Source organism: Electrona antarctica, assembly GCF_951216825.1.
Source record: "Electrona antarctica genome assembly, chromosome: 5".
Taxonomy (NCBI): domain Eukaryota; kingdom Metazoa; phylum Chordata; class Actinopteri; order Myctophiformes; family Myctophidae; genus Electrona; species Electrona antarctica.
Window position 1 is genome coordinate 21,707,163 of NC_136810.1, and position 18,846 is coordinate 21,726,008.

At 45.7% G+C, this 18,846-nt stretch overlaps 1 protein-coding gene across 1 annotated transcript in view; it reads right to left on the minus strand.

The window, feature by feature from the left end:
• Positions 1–8,015: 8,015 nt before the first annotated feature.
• LOC306923894 (extracellular calcium-sensing receptor-like) overlaps positions 8,016–18,846 on the minus strand; it is a gene marked incomplete at both ends in the record, with an annotated part of 92,345 nt that continues 81,514 nt past the window's right edge. The window contains 7 exons of the mRNA XM_079502240.1: positions 8,016–8,929; positions 9,013–9,136; positions 9,217–9,444; positions 9,891–10,166; positions 11,022–11,219; positions 14,637–14,909; positions 16,035–16,121. Coding sequence (XP_079358366.1) covers positions 8,016–8,929; positions 9,013–9,136; positions 9,217–9,444; positions 9,891–10,166; positions 11,022–11,219; positions 14,637–14,909; positions 16,035–16,121 — 2,100 coding nt within the window. The remainder of the gene's footprint in view (positions 8,930–9,012; positions 9,137–9,216; positions 9,445–9,890; positions 10,167–11,021; positions 11,220–14,636; positions 14,910–16,034; positions 16,122–18,846) is intronic.

Sequence of the window (18,846 nt, forward strand, 5' to 3'; positions counted from 1 at the left end):
AAAATGAACAGAGAATCATTTCCTGGGCCCTGGTAGGGGGCGGGACTGCGACGCTCTATTGGCTGATTTACAACTAACAGATACTACAATATTTACAAACCTATAGGAGATAAAACAACACGTTCACATGAGAAACAAAAACACAAGATACCTCTGATCACCACAATGCATCGCCTTCTTAACGAGCCGCGTTTTAAATAACACGCACGCACGCACACCAGCGAGACATTCATATGGCAGGTCTTTCTCCCACGTGGACCCGTTGGTGTCTCCTGAGAGACGCTAAGCGGCTGAAAGTCGTGTCGCACTGCGTACATTGGAAGGGCTTCTCTCCCGTGTGGATGCGCTGGTGTCTCTTGAGAACCACCATCTGACTGAAGCTCCTGTCGCACGTCTCGCATCGGAAGGGCTTTTCTCCGGTGTGGCGACGCCGGTGAATCTTCAGGTGGTCCAACTGATTGAAGCTCTTGTCGCACAGCGTACATTGGAAAGGTCTCTCCCCGGTGTGTATGCGCTTGTGTCTGTTCAGGGTGCCTAACCGAGCGAAACTCTTGTCACACTGTTCGCAAAGGAAACGCTTGTCTATGGGGCTGATGCGCGTGTTCAGGTGACCCAAGCGACTGAAAGTCACGACAGAGGGTTTACAGTCGTGAGTTTTCTTTCCGATGCAAGTCAGCTGAAGGGTCTTTGCTTCTCCTGGCCGAGTTAATGTCCTTGTGAACTGTGAACTGTGAACAGCATGGATACACCGGAGTGTATTCAGGTGACCCAAGGGATTGCAAGTCGGCTGATGTGTCTTTACTACTCCAGACTGAGTCAAAATCTTGACCAACTGTTGATGACTGTAAAGTTGAGAGCTGGTCATTTGCCGACAAGCCGCCGACTTGGCGTTGGGTCCGTTTCTCAGCATTCTGCAGTAGACGTCGTTGGGAGTCCTCTTCATGTGTTTTTGGAGGAAGACGTTGGATACGAAGGCATACGAAGACTCGGAACAGTCGAGGACATGCGGATGGGAATGTCGGGGCCCGGTCCCTTCCACGGCAGCCTTGCTTCCAAACATGGACGTGATGTGGACTGACTTCTGTTGGGAAATGGAAGATGTGTCCATCTGCTCGCCGGCGGCTACCTAATCTCAGAAGTACAACTCTCTTGGCACTGTATCGAGTCTGTCTTGGAAGTGAATTGAAATCCGTCAAGCGACACGAGTCTCCCGGACATCTAAATCTCTTTAAGGTGAACTCGTACAAGATCTAATATAGCTGTGAGCTCTCTGATGTCAAGCACAACACATGCTGTTGCACGGCAACAACCTAACAGCTAACAATTTGGACAGTCAGGCACGTGTCCTGGATGCGACACGTTCTCATTAGTGGGTTCAATCTCCATTTATTGAAGCCCAGTTATCTTCAGTGGTGGAAGGTAAGTATACATTTGCTTAAGTACTGTACTTAAGTACATTTTTTAGGTATTTGTGCTTTATAATGCTGGGGGCATTGAGCAGCGAGAGTGCCCTAACTTCAGATGACTAAAATGTGTCTAAAACTAAATGGATTTTAGTTTCCGTGCTACTGAGATCTTGGTAGGTCAGTATAGACGACCGCTGAAACCATGCGAGGAGGAAGGCTGGGGGGACGTCCCTCCCTGTCAACACATCCGTATGGCTCCCACTGATGAATAAAGAAAGAAAAGGTCTGCTCCAACTTCCAAAACTTAAAAATGTTTATTAATTGCTCTTTTACACCATGGAAGTGACGTTTCGAGCCTCTCGGCTCAGAGTGCTTTGTTCTTCTCCCACTGATACCCATATCCATCCATCCATCCATCCATCCATCCATCCATCCATCTTCAACTGCTTATCCGTAGTCGGGTCGCGGGGGCAACAGCTCCACCAGAGAGCTCCAGACCTCCCTGTCCAGAGCAACATTAGTAACTTCCTCCTGGGGGATCCCGAGGCGTTCCAATAAGGAGGATTCGAGGACATCCCTAGGAAGACGCCCGAGAAGCATCGTAACCAGACACCACCTGGTCAACAGTGGTGTGTGTGTTTTGATAGTCGATCGCTACAACATCCAGAGCGATGCGCTGCGCTGCATTCAGTGAATAAAACGGAGAATAAGGGCCTTTCTCGGCCCCACCCCTCTCCAATTGTTTATATTGTGTTTAGTTCCCAAGATGGCCGCAGCACCAGGAGGGGGTGGGGCGGAGGTGAGCGGGTGGGGTTAACATATGCCCTTACTGGGCTGAGTTCACACATTCAAGACACCTGTCTTGTGTCTGTCTTGTGTCTGTGTTTAATGGCCGCTCCAATGCATTTCCAATGGAAGCCCATATGGTTTGACCAAACATTCTGTTTGATGGGGGGGAGGGGGGCAGAACACATCCATCAAAGCTGTGTTCAGACAAAGGCAGGTGTCAGACACAAGGCAAGTGTCTTGAATGCAGTTCAGTAAGGGCATATGTCGAAACAGTGGGAGAGGGGTGGGGCCGAGAAAGGCCCTTATTCAACTCGCGGTTGCGGAAACTCCGCCTTTTGAGGACCACTGCACTAGACTATTAGACTATACATGATCACAGTTGTTGTTTGGTTGTCGAGTAACCATTTTTTAGATTGTACTTAACCGTTTCCGTCCATCCGACGTGTCAGCACGTCCTAGGTACGGGTCAATGATACGGGGCGAGATAAGAATATTCTGAATTTTTCCCTTTTTTTTATTTGTCAGTTCACCTCTCGGCTACCGTATGCTCCGCTCTGTCCCCATGTTAGCTTATCATTGAGTTAGCCGTTAGCGCGGCGGAAAGAATGACTAATCCAGGGCGCTTTCCGTGGTGTTGAACGGATCGATATACTGGCGCTTCATTTCTGCTCCTCATCCGTCTCTCCCGCAAAATATGAATGCATTTTGGATCATATATCGTATAAACTAAAACGATCGCAATGTAAGCCAGCTATGTAAAGTGAACTTTTTTTAGTAGATTTTTTCCGGGTCATGGCTTTCCGAGTAAAAGCGGCCATGTTGTTCCGGCACCCCAGAGCTCCTATTTTGAAGGACTTCCGGCACTGATTGTGTTAAAGGATGGAAAGAAGTGTACATAAAGTGTTAAAATTATGTTTTTATGTGGCCACACCCACCAGTTAATTAAGTATGCCTGGTTTTCAGGTGGGGTAGTGATCCACCTGAACTGAAGCCGCATTGAAGCCGCACTGAAGATGTATTATTTCAATATTCTAACCACATTTACTATTCATGTGACTTTGCTTTGACTTTAGGTTACCCGTTCAAATTATATCAAATAAATAACGGTAATGGGTCGCACACACCATAAGACTGCATTTCAATAATTTATTCTTGCACACAAACGTTTCGGCTATCCAGTCTTCATCAGTGTGGAGAGTGACTGAATGTAAGTGGATGTACAGTACGTTCATTTTAAAGGAGTGGTGTCACCACTCCTTTAAGAGTGGTGTCACCACTCCTTTAAAGGGAACTTACATTCAGTCACTCTCCACACTGATGAAGGCTGGATAGCCGAAATGTTTGTCTCCTGTTCAAAATGCAAGAATACATTATTGAAATGCAGTCTTGGTGTGTGCGACCCAATATTCTAACCACACCTGGGGGTCTATTATAGAGTAATGTTAACTCCACAAAACTGAAAAGGTACAAGTTGGAGGAAGACATTTTGTAGAATCTGGTCTCAGGTATTAATGGGTTAAACTGCATGGCTTTTACATGACCTGTTGATATGTATAGGCTATACTGTATCTGAGTCCTGGGTTAATTAAAAACAACAACAACACCATCTTAGTGTGAGTGTTCAGAATGATGGCATCACCCCTGTGCTAAGGGACTGTCCTTTGGGAGTTTACAATGCCTCAGGCTTCACCCTTGTTTCCCCCCTCACACCTGCAGCCGCATGTTAACCAGCTAGCAACAACATGCTAATCCTGCGTCTCAGTTCCCACTGGAACCCGTCATTGTCTTTCAGGTCTGTTGCATCATGGGGCCTCTGAAGACATGTAGGTTATGGGAACTTTACCCAGCAAGCACAGTCAGGACCTGGACGAATTAGTGACGTCTCGATTATGGCCAGATCAAGTCAAACCAAGACTAGTCAAATCTGGCCCAGAATATCACCTGATTTCAACCAAAATAAATTCTGCCCATTAAGACGGACGTCCCTGGATGAATCAGAGAGAGTCCGATCGAGGCCAGATCAACTTAAGACATATCATAACTAGTCAGATCTAGACCAGAATACGTGATATTATTTCAACTGGTGAAGACGTCCTGGAAATGACGTAAAGATCATCTCCATATGGGCTGTGATCTGGCCTAGTCCTGAACGTCACCGGAGTCACTGGAGGACGTCATCATAACGTTATCATGACGTCATTTGGCTTGCTGGGTTGGGCCTGTGCCAGAGGCTGTCACTCACATACTGCTGTCATCTCTACTGTCACTGAACCTGGAAGGCCAGAGACTGTCACTCACATACTGCTGTCATCTCTACTGTCACTGAACCTGAACGCCAGAGGCTGTCTGTGGGCCTCATTCACCAGCCGAATTTGTTCTCCCATTTGCACAGTTTTCAAGAAGATGTTGGCATACATACACCAATGTTTTCTTAGCTGTGATTTGTTCTTCGGTAAGAACAGAATCTGTGCACACTAACCGATTCCATGCCGCCACTAGAGGCGGTATCGTGCGGCCAATCCCAGTGAAATGGCATTATAGGCTCCCTGACTAACCACGTGGTGTAGCCCCCATATTGTGATTGGTGTTGGCATGGAGGGGCAGCAGCGGGAACTGCCCATAGATCCGAAGTCCCGTTAGTCCGAACATGCACTGCTCCCGTGCTTGCGGTTATGTTTAGGTTAGGATTAGAGATAGGGATAGTAATTTCGGAACAAGGAACCTTCTGACTAACGACACGGCACCGCAGCAGCGCCCCGTGGTAGCATCAGCATTAGCTTAGCTTGTTTTCATGTTTTATAAGATCGTAAAGGTGCCGGATTGTCTCATTTTGAGCAGAAAAAGGACAAATAAGTGTGCGTGCACGTCAGATCCGTATGTAGGCTGTCTAACAAAAAAATATTATTTTATTATAAATTATAAATATTATATTACTGAATTAAATGAAATTAAAGAAATGCAGATTTTCACGTTCTGCCAGAGGCTGGTTGTGGAGATTAAAGCGGATTATTGCGTCCGTGGTTTAGATTGGGCTAAAGAGCAGTCTTAGGCACATTTGAATGCTGATATGTATACGCAACATAACTTTCACTTCGGTTTTCTTCAATTCTACAATTGTATAGATGTTCGGGCTGTCTTTCTCTTGGGAATTCACTAGGGCGGCAGTGGGTCAGGGTAGAGTGGCCAGATGGGAACTGCAAGGTTCCCAGTTTGATCCCGGGCTCCCCCAGAGGTAGTGTCGAAGTGTCCTTGAGCAAGACTCTGAACCCCTAATTGCTCCCAGTGTGCAGGTTGGTACTTTGCATGGTTCCCGCCGCCACCACTGTGTAAATGGGTGAATGTAATGCACAAAAAAGCGCTAGATAAATGCACCATTTACCACTTAGGGAGAAATGTAAGAAGAACATGTCGGGGCCATGTCGGGGTCCCCCGGGGGCCACACCATGTTGGGGTCCCCCGGGGGTCCCCCGAGGCCACAGCCACACCGGTGCTACATGGCACAAATGCTGGATACATGCAGGGTGTTATATGGCAGTGTCTCTTGACAAGTGACATAATCATACAATGGAAAAACTAAGGTCTTGTCCATATCTATCTCTGCCCGTTTCATATGATAGTGTATTATTGTTTGCACCACAGAACCTTTCTCACTGGACTAATTTCAGGCACACCAATCATAGCGGTGCACACAATGGGAGAAGAAGCCGATCAGACCTCTCTCGGTGAGGCCTTTATAGGAGGGCCATTCAAGCCGCAAGCGGAGCCTGCAGCACCACCGTTGCCCAGGTGGAGCCTGCAGCACCACCGTTGCCCAGGTGGAGCCTGCAGCACCACCGTTGCCCAGGTGGAGCCTGCAGCACCACCGTTGCCCAGGTGGAGCCTGCAGCACCACCGTTTCCCAGGTGGAGCCTGCAGAAACATTGCGGCTCAAGAATCCACCACTACTGAATGAAGTGTCTGGTGCAACGCACAGGTCCTGAACCTGGTGAGAGCAGGAGTGGACCTGGTGAGACCTCCCAGTCCCGGCAGAGTAGTTCCAGAGTGGTTCCAAAGGATTGTGTGGCCCTTGTCTTTCCCTATAGGGTCTGATCAAGGGTAGCTACTGGGACGTAAGTCCGGACTTGATCACCCCGGCTGGGTCACCCGAGTGAGGGGTATGATGTTTGCGAGACCCGAAACCCACGATGACCTTGGGAGACATCACTGAGGATAGTCCCAGGTGCATCCATGTGATGTAATTTTGTTCATAGATGAGTAAGTATTATTTATGGAATATTTTACATAGGGTAAAATTAACGCCGGGTTTAGTGATGGTTTGTCAAAAGTTGGGTTTAGTGGTCTGCATGGGCTAAGGCAGGGTAATAAACATTTATCCATGATTATTGCTGTGGCGGCTGGTGCCTTTTCCCCCAGGCCAGGTGCTGTACACCAAAAATGAATACAACATGTACATGTTATCACACTAGTTTATTTTAATGAATGAAAATGCTTTTACATTGCTTAGACCAGTCATTAGTCCTACAACCTCAGACCATATCTGATGGTCTGAGGTTGACACTAATGGGTTTGATGGGTGCACTTAATCCCCTCAAAGGTAATCACACTTTAAGCATTGACCTCCAGTAACCTTACCTCAGAGGTGACTAGATTAAGCCAGACTAAATATAAATATAAGATTTAGAAACTTTTTGTGTTTCTAGTAAGACTAAATCTTAAATGCCCAGACTCTTCTTCAACAAAGATGGCGAAAGTAAACATTCTTTGTTCTGTACTTATACATACAATAGTATGGTACAAAACACTGAAGTCCTTAAACCAGAAACCTAACCCTAACCTCCCACGGGGCAGCACACCTAAACCCTCACACCTTAATCCGGTCGTTTTAACGCACCCCTCACCAACCTTAATCCAGTCGGACCAATGCTCCTTCGAACCAATATCGAACCAAAGGATGCCTACCCTACCCTAGTCTAATTCATTTGTGAAATTCAGACGTGGCATGAACAGAAATGATGATTAGGCCTGTAGGCCTACTTCACCTTTCTGTACAGATAGGCTCATGATGAAATGCTGCTGTATTATATCCATATTTATTCACTGCAATAACAACAGACAGACAGACACTTGATTTGTTTACCTTCAGTCAGGACAACTCATACAGTAAGTGGATATAATGTATTTTTTATTAAATAGAAAATGAGCAATATATTTATTTTATTATGGTTTGGCGATGAATTGGAACTGCTTTTCAGTACTCTGATAAAGTGCATCTCCCAACCATACAGGTTGGTGGAGGGTTTGAGCAGGAGTGTTTGAGCAAGACAGCAGTGGTGAGAGCAGCAGCAAAAGCAAGCAGGGGTGAGTAGTGTAAACCAGTGGTTCCCAAACATTTTCATGTCAAGGACCCCCAAATTGACACTAATTAGCCCGCCGACCCCCCCCCCCATTTGAAAAGATATGCCAAAATTGAAAAATTAAAAAAAAACAAATTGAACCAAATGGACCCTAACAGGTCAATTTGGTTCCATTTGTACACTCTCAGAGTTACAGACCCATAAGGTTCCATTGGGTTCCAAACTATCATTTATCTGGGGGCCCCCTGGACCTCCCTCAAGGACACCTGGGGGTCCCCGGACCCCACTTTGGGAACCACTGGTGTAAACCTCCAGATTAAATATTGTGGTCTGAGAATGAAATGAGTGTGTGATTGGATGAGTGGATGTGAACGTAAAGCATTCCTAACAGAACTTGCTCTGGCTCGTCTGTGCAAAGCGTAACGCTCATGAGTTAAAATAAATCGGCAATCTACAATTAGTTTTTCTACATATTGGTGGCAGCTCGACCCATAATGGACTTCTTAGTGTTTCTTTCAGGTTTCAAAATAATGATATAACACTTTGGTCCAAACAACGCCACCAAAATGCCAAAACTAGATGCTAGAATAGCAAATACCTCGACTACATCTGCATATTTGCCTGGAGAGCTGATATATGCTGGGATGAAGGCTATCCACACGGCACAGAAGATCAACATGCTGAAGGTGATCAACTTGGCTTCATTGAAGTTGTCCGGAAGATTCCTTGCCATGAATGCTAGGAGGAAGCTGAGGAGTGCCAGTAAACCAATATAACCTAGTAACACTGCAAAACCAACTGTTGATCCCACGGCACACTCATAGACTATCTTATCACTGTGGTATTGTGTATTTTTATGAGGAGTCGGTGAGGCAGACACTAGCCAAGCTATGCAGATTATTGCCTGGATGAAAGTAAGAAACAGAACTGTTCCTCTCTGCTGCATGGCACCAAACCACCTCAGAATGTCTGCACTCCCAGGCTTGGAGGCCTTGAACACAGCCAACACCACCATAGTCTTTACCAGGATACACGAGACACACAGCACAAAGCTGATCCCAAATGCTGCATGCCTCAGCTGACAAGTCCAGAGTCTGGGACGGCCAATGAACAGAAGTGAACACAGGAAACACAGTTTGAGTGACAACAAGAGAAGGAAGCTGAGTTCTGAGTTGTTGGCGCGCACCATGGGTGTGCTTCGATGATAGACGAAGATTCCTAGGACAATGGCACAGATAATTGTGCCTAGCAATGAGATGGTTGTCAAGGAGATACCCAGGGGCTCGTGGTAGGACAGGAACTCCATGCTCTTGGGGACACAGTGGTCACGCTGGGGACTGGACCAGAAGTCCTCTGGACAACTGGTGCACTCTGTAGAGTCTAAGAAAGCAAAGAAAGCCAAAGTGACAAGGACATCATAATCCTAAAGATGTTCTTAGCTACATAATATGAACCTACAGTACCAGTCTCATTGCTGATCTCTCCCTCAGAACAAGCGATGCAGTCAAAGCAGCAGACAGGTTCTCCTTTCCTTCTGGCCACACGGGTTCCAGGGGAACAGCTCTCACTGCACACTGACCGAGGAGGCTACAGAGGAAAGTAACAATGATCAGTTTCAGTCTAAACTGAATTACATTTACATCATGGAATTAGAAAGCGAAATTGACCTCTGTGGATTCAAAGCTCCATACGATTCTGTCTTCATCAAGGATGAGTTGTTCACCTGCGGAGGCAGATTTCTTGAACACACCTACATTGTGAAACTCTGTGCTTCCATCAGGGAGCCATGCCCAGTTCATGACATCACATATTGGTAGGGCATTACCATTCTCATCAAATGATACTTGATCACCAAATGTCGTGGTGAAGTTGATCTTTTCCAGGTAATACACAAGCTAGAAATAGTGATGAGCAAAATCACAAAGAGCAATATATTGTTAGTATGTATTAATCGCATCAACATACAACATAAACTGTACTAATTTAGCTAACCGTAACATCTTAAAAAATTCCTTCATTCCTAATGCCATTAAGGTAATGATACCATGACTCGCTAGATTTGTTTTTTAATGTACTGTATTTGCCACTGTTGTCCTGCATTTTTGCCATACAAATCATTGTGTTATTGTTGTTACTGTTGTTGTTGCTGTTTGTTGTTTTACTGTCGTTGAGACCGAAGACAAATTTCCACACATGGACAATAAATGAAACTACCGGTAACTAACTAACTAACTAACTAACTAACTAACTAACTAACTAACTAACTAACTAACTAACTAAGATAATAGGCCGGTGCCCTAAATGAAACCAAACTAGAAACACTAAATTGATAATATCACACCTGCCATGGCTGTATTGTCTGCAACGTGGCACAGCTGTGCCCAGTGAAAGGCCCTCTTCCTGGCACACACTGCAGCATGTCATGGAGGGCATGGGCCAGAGAGTACACAGCCTTGTACACGTTGTACTCTAGCCTGAGATCGGACACGTCCAGCAGAGTGGTGTCGGCCGTCCCCAGGTCCTCTCCTCCAGTACACACCCTTCCACCAGCATCCACCCACTCCGACGGAAGGGGTGCAAACTTACACCGGAACGTGTGCTCCCAAAACTGCCTCACCTGAAGAAACAAATAGGAGACTTAAAGGTATATTCAGTGATTTAACTTAATTAAAATATCACTTATTTTTTTGTTTTGTTGTGATAATCCTTCCTATATGTAGTTCCTCCCTGTCCCCAGTTATCCCCATGGAGGTAAAAAAAAACCCTTAGGTTTCGTTTTTGGGTAGGTGGCCCAGCCTTCATCCAATCAGGATAGAGAGGGGCCTTCCGCCAATCATGATTGAGCGGGGGCGGGCCTTGGTGTGTGCTGTTTGCCTGTCGCTTTTCCCCCCACTGTAGTGCGTGCATGTGCACATCTTGTTACCGGGTTGGACCGGGGGGTTTTCCAACTCGCCCAAATCACTGAATGCCTTTATTTATCGGTGGTGAGGTGACCACCGCAACTATACAACATGACGTCACGGAGCCCTTCTCTCTGTTTTTACTTACCATCGCTCCACGTTATTACAGCTCCCGGTGGTCACCTCACCACCGAAAATCCAGACTATGAATAGGCCTTTAAAGGTGGTTGCACACTGGGCGCGTTTTTCGGAAAACCGATGGAGAAACGCCACTAAAAATCCGAAAAAAACGCGCTCTGTATGCAGGGACCTTATGGCCCAATATTTCTACAATTAGTACTACAAAATGCTACAAGACCTGTGGAGAGCAAGTCATTTATTTTGGGTATTCAGGGCGTAAACAACACGTTGAAAGGTACAGTAAACGTAGGTCTGATACTGATCTACAGTGAATGTTCATTATTTATTTATTCTTACATTTTGGAGAAAACAATCGTCATTGAGGTGACCCATAACCCGGCCCACTCGACCTGTGTGTATCCGAACCAAAAACACACAAAAAAAAGACTCACTAGTGGATTTCCGTGACTGTCATTTCCGGGATGTAACTTGGACAGGAAGTCCCTGAGACCCGGAATCTCTCCCTGGCGGACGGCGACGCCCAGCGTGCCCCTGAGGTACGGCATGAAGTGAGGAGTCTGCAGGTTGGGATCGTTGGCCCAGCCCACGTCGGCTATCCACTGTAGACCCGTCACGCGCTGTCTCGCCACCTGTTGAATCAGGGACGTGCAGAGAGTGTTAGAGGGGCAGGGGGCTGAAACCCCATATGAAGAGGGCACTTTTGGACAAAAAAATAGCGAAAATAGGCGTTGAGAGCTTGTAGATCAGCTATTTTCAGGGACGCAACCCAGCACTCTTTAGCTAGTGGAGATGTATGTGGTGTAACGACATGGATTTCTTTTTTTTTATGTTTTTTTTTGCGGCTTTCGCCTTTATTTTATATTTTTTATAGAGGGACAGACAGTAGGCTGACAGGAAATGGGGGAGATAGATGGGGGAGTGACATGCAGTAAAGGCCGTTGGGATCGGGAGTCGAACCCGCGGCACACTGCCAGACTCGGACAACCGGCCAAGAACACTGTGTTAAAGTTCAGGAGACTTCGGGGGAAAAAAGCAATGCTCCTGAATGCTGCCTTAATTCCAATATGGCATGGAAAGGAGGGGCATTTGCATTTCTTTCACCATAGCATATGCTGCATTCGTGGTCTGGAAAGGGCAGTTGTTTTGCAGACGGGTAAAAGATCAGGGGCTCAAGCCCCCTTTGAGTTCTATGTGTGCACATCCCTGTGCGCTGTTGATCAATACCAGCGGTGGGAAAACGGTTTACTTGCATTGTCTTCACCTCCAGTATAGACCTGAGGCCGCATGGTCTTCACCTCCAGTATAGACCTGAGGCCGCATGGTCTTCACCTCCAGTATAGACCTGAGGCCGCATGGTCTTCACCTCCAGTATAGACCTGAGGCCGCATGGTCTTCACCTCCAGTATAGACCTGAGGCCGCATGGTCTTCACCTCCAGTATAGACCTGAGGCCGCATGGTCTTCACCTCCAGTATAGACCTGAGGCCGCATGGTCTTCACCTCCAGTATAGACCTGAGGCCGCATGGTCTTCACCTCCAGTATAGACCTGAGGCCGCATGGTCTTCACCTCCAGTATAGACCTGAGGCCGCATGGTCTTCACCTCCAGTATAGACCTGAGGCCGCATGGTCTTCACCTCCAGTATAGACCTGAGGCCGCATGGTCTTCACCTCCAGTATAGACCTGAGGCTGCATGGTCTTCACCTCCAGTATAGACCTGAGGCCGCATTGTCTTCACCTCCAGTATAGACCTGAGGCCGCATTGTCTTCACCTCCAGTATAGACCTGAGGCCGCATTGTCTTCACCTCCAGTATAGACCTGAGGCCGCATTGTCTTCACCTCCAGTATAGACCTGAGGCCGATTCTAAAACATAATGTGTTCTAAATCATGACAGTTTTCTGAAAAAAACCTGTTTCTATGTCAGTGGTGTTCAGCAACCTTTTTCATGTCAAGGACCCCCAGAATTATCTGTATTTGGCCGCGGACCCCCATCTGAAAATATGTTTTTTTTTTCAGGGAACGCCAGATGCAAAGATTTGTGTTAAAACGTTCGCTCTGAAAGAATATATATTCAAAGATTTGCGATGCATTTTCAAGATTCTTTCAAAAAACAGCAGATCTACAAGCTACAAGCGAGATGGTAGATCTGCTATTTTTCAACAGATAAAGCATAACATAATGCTTAAAAGACCAAAAGGGGTTCCTGTCCTGAATGGGTTAAGTAAAAGTATCTATATTGCAATGTAGACCTACTCTGTTTAATGCAAGTAAAATTCCGGAATTCAAAATGTACTTGAGTAAATGTACACAAGTGTTGGTATGAAAATTTACTTTACCAAAAGTAGGAGAAAACTATCGCACACCTAGCAATCAGGCATATGCACAGGTGCGTAGGCCAGTGGACATTACGGACCTTCCTCAGGCATGCCTGAGGAAGGTCCCTAGTGACCGAAACGTTGCTTCATTAAATAAGACAATACTCTTGTGCCGAGCAGATACACAGTGTGCGGGTGTACCTTATTGCTTTCTTTGACTTTACCAAAAGTAGAAAGTACTTATTATGCAGGATGTCTCATTTCAAGTTTTCAAATGTATAACAATTTTGAAAATAGCAGATCCACAAGCTCACAATGCGTCGCATCGCGACGGCATCAAGTCGATGGCCTAATATGATGGCCTCAAAAGTCTAATATCTCCCCCACATTGCAGGTATATCCCTTTGGCTTAGTGATTAAGATGTTGGCTTTCCACGTGGGACACCCGGGTTAAATTCCTGGGTTTTACAATGGTGCCGTTCACCGTGGGATTTAGGTCAAAAGTGGGGTTAGTGTATTGCTATTTCGTCTAATAAATCAATCAATCAATCAATCAATCAAGCAAGCAAGCAATCAATCAATCAATCAATCAATCAATCAATCAACCAACAAAACAGTTTTAAGGACATGTCACACCAATGCAACTCCTTGCAACTGCCATTGGGGATAACGGTTTCATGCAACTGCATGTAACAGTTAGGTTGCAAGGTTTTGCATGGAGAATCATTGGTGCAGTGATGTGGGCCTAACGTGGATCGTACAATTTACAATTTACAATTTACAATTTAGGCATTTAGCAGACGCTCTTAATCCAGAGCGACTTACAATCGTATCTATTCATGGAGAATCATTGGTGCGGTGATGTGGGCCTAACGTGGATCGTATCTATATATTGATGGAGAATCATTGGTGCAGTGATGTGGGCCTAACGTGGATCGTATCTATATATTAATGGAGAATCATTGGTGCGGTGATGTGGGCCTAACGTGGATCGTATGGAGAATCATTGGTGCGGTGATGTGGGCCTAACGTGGATCGTATATATTCATGGAGAATCATTGGTGCGGTGATGTGGGCCTAACGTGGATCGTATCTATTCATGGAGAATCATTGGTGCGGTGATGTGGGCCTAACGTGGATCGTATCTATTCATGGAGAATCATTGGTGTGGTGATGTGGGCCTAACGTGGATCGTATCTATTCATGGAGAATCATTGGTGCAGTGATGTGGGCCTAACGTGGATCGTATATATATTTATGGTGAATCATTGGTGCGGTGATGTGGGCCTAACGTGGATCGTATCTATTCATGGAGAATCATTGGTGCAGTGATGTGGGCCTAACGTGGATCGTATATATATTTATGGTGAATCATTGGTGTGGTGATGTGGGCCTAACGTGGATCGTATCTATTCATGGAGAATCATTGGTGCAGTGATGTGGGCCTAACGTGGATCGTATATATATTTATGGTGAATCATTGGTGCGGTGTGGGCCTAACGTGGATCGTATCTATTCATGGAGAATCATTGGTGCGGTGATGTGGGCCTAACGTGGATCGTATCTATTCATGGAGAATCATTGGTGCGGTGATGTGGGCCTAACGTGGATCGTATCTATTCATGGAGAATCATTGGTGCGGTGATGTGGGCCTAACGTGGATCGTATCTATTCATGGAGAATCATTGGTGCGGTGTGGGCGTGGATCGTATATATTCGTGACCCCAAACCTCCTCCATGAGTTTAACCATGCGGATGCCATATACGTAGACGATGACCACGCGAGCCGTGGAGGTCTTCATCACGGAGACAATCCTGTTTAGTTGGACCGGGTCGCTGTCCCAGGGCAGAGCCTCCAGGTAGGCCAGGCAGCCCAGGTCGGACCGGGCCCGTAGCTCCGACTGGAAGATGCGTGCCGCGTCGCGACCGTAGGCGTCGTCGCTGATCAGCAATCCCGCCCAGGTCCACTGGAACCGCCTCATGATCTGGAGCATAGCTTCCACCTTGATATATATACAGAGAATAGGCATTTCACGCATGTCGCACTAACAGTACGACATGCAACAGTCCGACAACATGCGTGGCCAGTTAAGAATCACCCGTGGCTCGAGACATGCGTGGCCAGTTAAGACACATGCGTGGCTGGTTAAGACTCACCTTTGGCTCTCGACATGCGTGGCCGGTTAAGACTCACCTTTGGCTCTCGACATGCGTGGCCGGTTAAGACTCACCTTTGGCTCTCGACATGCGTGGCTGGTTAAGACTCACCTTTGGCTCTCGACATGCGTGGCCGGTTAAGACTCACATTTGGCTCTCGACATGCGTGGCCGGTTAAGACTCACCTTTGGCTCTCGACATGTGTGGCCGGTTAAGACTCACCCGTGGCTCCCGACATGCGTGGCCGGTTAAGACTCACCCGTGGCTCCCGACATGCGTGGCCGGTTAAGACTCACCCGTGGCTCCCGACATGCGTGGCCGGTTAAGACTCACCCGTGGCTCCCGACATGCGTGGCCGGTTAAGACTCACCCGTGGCTCCCGACATGCGTGGCCGGTTAACCCATTTGGTGTTTTAACTAAGCATTATGTTATACTTTAGCTATTGAAAAATAGCAGATCTACAAGCTCATAGCGCGCCACCAAGTGGCTCGCTACGAGCTTGTAGGTCTGCTATTTTTGAAAAATCGTAAAAATGCGGCACACATCTTTGAATATATATTCTTTCAGAGCGAACGTTTTTTTATTTCGACGTCAGGCCTAAATGGGTTAAGGCACATGCGTGGCCGGTTAAGACACATACACGGCCGGGGTAAGACTCCCCCTTGGCTTCTGCATGCGGTTAGGGTTAGGTTAGGGTTTGCCTGTCGGACTGTTAGCGCGTCGGACCAAACACATGCACCCCGTATGTGGTAGATCAGTGAATATCCTAAGAAAAGGTCTACAGCGAGTATTATTATATTTGAATGCGGTCAACAGATTCCTTCAGCTCCCGCACTAATACACACAAGCACACGGGAGGCGATATAGTATCAATTACACTCACTATAGAAAGGAACGATTTTGTCAAGTATGTGGAACATGAACTATACTAGATATACCAACAACACGTCTATTGTCAGTGGAAGTTCACCTGGAATGCATTACTGGGGATCGTTCTGAAGAAGGAAGGGAAGTGGTTCCGGTTGCTCAGACACGAGCACAAGGCATAGTAACTGACCTGTTAAAGGCACAAAACATCTGTTCTGTAATGGCCTATACTACAGATGTGCCGTCTGAGAACTTGAATCACATGTCCTGCCATTGGTAGTTCAGTAGATTGTCAGTGCATTGTCAGAAACAGAGCAGTTCAGTAGATTGTCAGTGCGTTGTCAGAAACAGAACAGTTCAGTAGATTGTCAGTGCGTTGTCAGAAACAGAGCAGTTCAGTAGATTGTCAGTGCGTTGTCAGAAACAGAGCAGTTCAGTAGATTGTCAGTGCGTTGTCAGAAACATAACAGTTCTGTAGATTGTCAGTGCGTTGTCAGAAACAGAACATTGTCAGTGAGAAGGGGGGCATTTCCCAAAGTGTTAAATGTTAATTATATCCAGATTCCCTGAATAGATGAGAGTTCCTCTGCTGGAGTAGCAAAGCAGTTAGCAAGGATAATCATTAATCAGTGAAGAAAACCTGCTGGGAAAACGTGCATTTTCAGAAAACCTTCAGGAAAAGATCTGGAAACTCATCTGGAATGAGTTGGAATGGGCACATCTAGTATATCTTTGACAAACTTCCCCTGCAAGCAAAGCATGTGAATGCAGAGAGGAGACATCCTGCCCCACGTCATTTCAAATTTGACCTGTCATTTTGTATTTTACTTTCCGTGCAAATGGGCATGACCAGCACCAGGCAAGTAGAACCCCTTTGGCAGCCTTTGCAGTTTGGAGGCGAGTTTCAGAAACCAAATCAAAAGCATAGATCAAATAGTTGGCGGTTAAACAGGGAAGTAAGAAAGTCACCGCAGGGTCAGTCTGACTCTGTACAAACCTAATTATTTGTAAAAAAACCCACTAGAGACAGTGGTGGAAAGTAAGTACACTTATTTAAGTAAAATTTTGAGGTATTTGTACTTTACTTGAGTATTTCCAATCTCCAATATTCTTGGACTTCTACTCTTCTACTGTTTCTTTGAAATCGTCGGTTACTAGTTAATTTGTAGATTTTGATTATTATTACAAAACATACAGTAACCACTTCGGCCCTATACATTTTGGCCATGTGAAAATAGCACATCTACAAGCTCACAATGAGCATGTAGATCTGCTATTTTAAAAAGATTTGTATACATTTGCCAGGGCATTTTTTTAAATTTCTTGTTATGTTTAATACTGTACATATACTCACCAGGGGCACTCTGTACAAACCTAATATACTAGATATGGCGATGGAGTGTGATGAGTGATCACCCACAAGCCCTAGGGCCGGAGGAGAGCCGACGCTGCAGCTCTCTTCATCCAACCGAAAGCTCTCCTCTCTCCCGCTGATCAGGGACAGCGCCGAGCGGAACGCCACGCCCAGCGTGACGCAGTTATCGTAGAGAGCGTAGCCCAGGGTGACGTTGGGCAGCAGACCGGGGTTCCTGTTGATCTCTGTGATGGCAAACGCCATGGTCTGGGCCCAGCGGAACCCTTCTACGTGGAAGCTTTAAAGGAGAATCCCATGCTAGAAGGCTTTCTTACCTTTATTTGTAGTTGTTACGTCCCCACCAAAGAGGTCCAGGTGTTATGTTGTGCAAAAGTGCATTATTGGCTATTTCCCCTACCATAAGCCCTCAATGAATTGAATTGAATTGCATTGAATTGAATGGGGCATTGGGGTGTTGTGCTAATTCGCTTATTTCCATCGCTTAAATTTTTTTTTTAAATTGTATATCTTCACAATGTAAATAGTATCGCAAGCGGCTACTTATTTAGATGGAAATAAGCGAATTAGCAAAAACCCAACCCCCATTGAGGGCTTATGGTAGGGGAAATAGCCAATAATGCACTTTTGCACAAAATAACAACTACAAATAAAGGTAAGAATGCCTTCTAGCATGGCATTCTCCTTTAAGACACAGCAACATGCCACCGTGTCAGTGTGTGTATAGGGATGGGAAGATGGGAAAGTTAGGGCTGGGACTCGATTAAAAAAAAAATAATAATAATCTAACTAATTCGAGGCATTGTAATGAATTAATCAAAATGAATTGCATTTAATATCATTTGGTATACGAGTGAATCAATGTGATTTATTTTTTATATACATTTCCCATCATCCACTGGGCCAAGCAAAGCGCTCTGATCGGCTTCTTCTCCCATTGTGTGCACCGGTATGATCGGTACGCCTGAACTTCGTCCAGTGAGAAAGGTTCCGTGGTGCAAAAACTAAGCGCGATTAAAATACTAGTTATTTTTTAATCATTGTTTCCGTAAATAATTAAATGAAAATGAATCAGTTAAAGTCCCAGTCCTAATGAAAATAAATATATTTGTGATAAACTTATATTATCGCGGTGATCAAAATATGCTTCAGACTCAGAAATGTTAACAACAATTATTGAGAACGTTCGCCAAAAAATAGCCGAGCTAAACAAGCTCACAACAGCTTGTAGAGTGTGCCAAATGTTTTTGTACAGGTACACGTGCAGATAATTTAAGTGGTACTGAATTTGCAGCTCAACAAAAGCCAATAATTCATCCTGGTGTATGACGGAGGACAATTTCACGATAAATTAACATCGCCACAATACGATTAATTATTATGAATGTTTAGATAAACGGTTACCGTCCCATCCCTATGCCACAGTAACCTTGCATAATCGTTGCTGTCAGGGAGGAAACATCGAACAATTTCTTTTTTTTTGGATTTTGATTATTATTGTTTTCTTCATAAATCAGTGTTAGTTTACGTCTGTGTGTTGGTT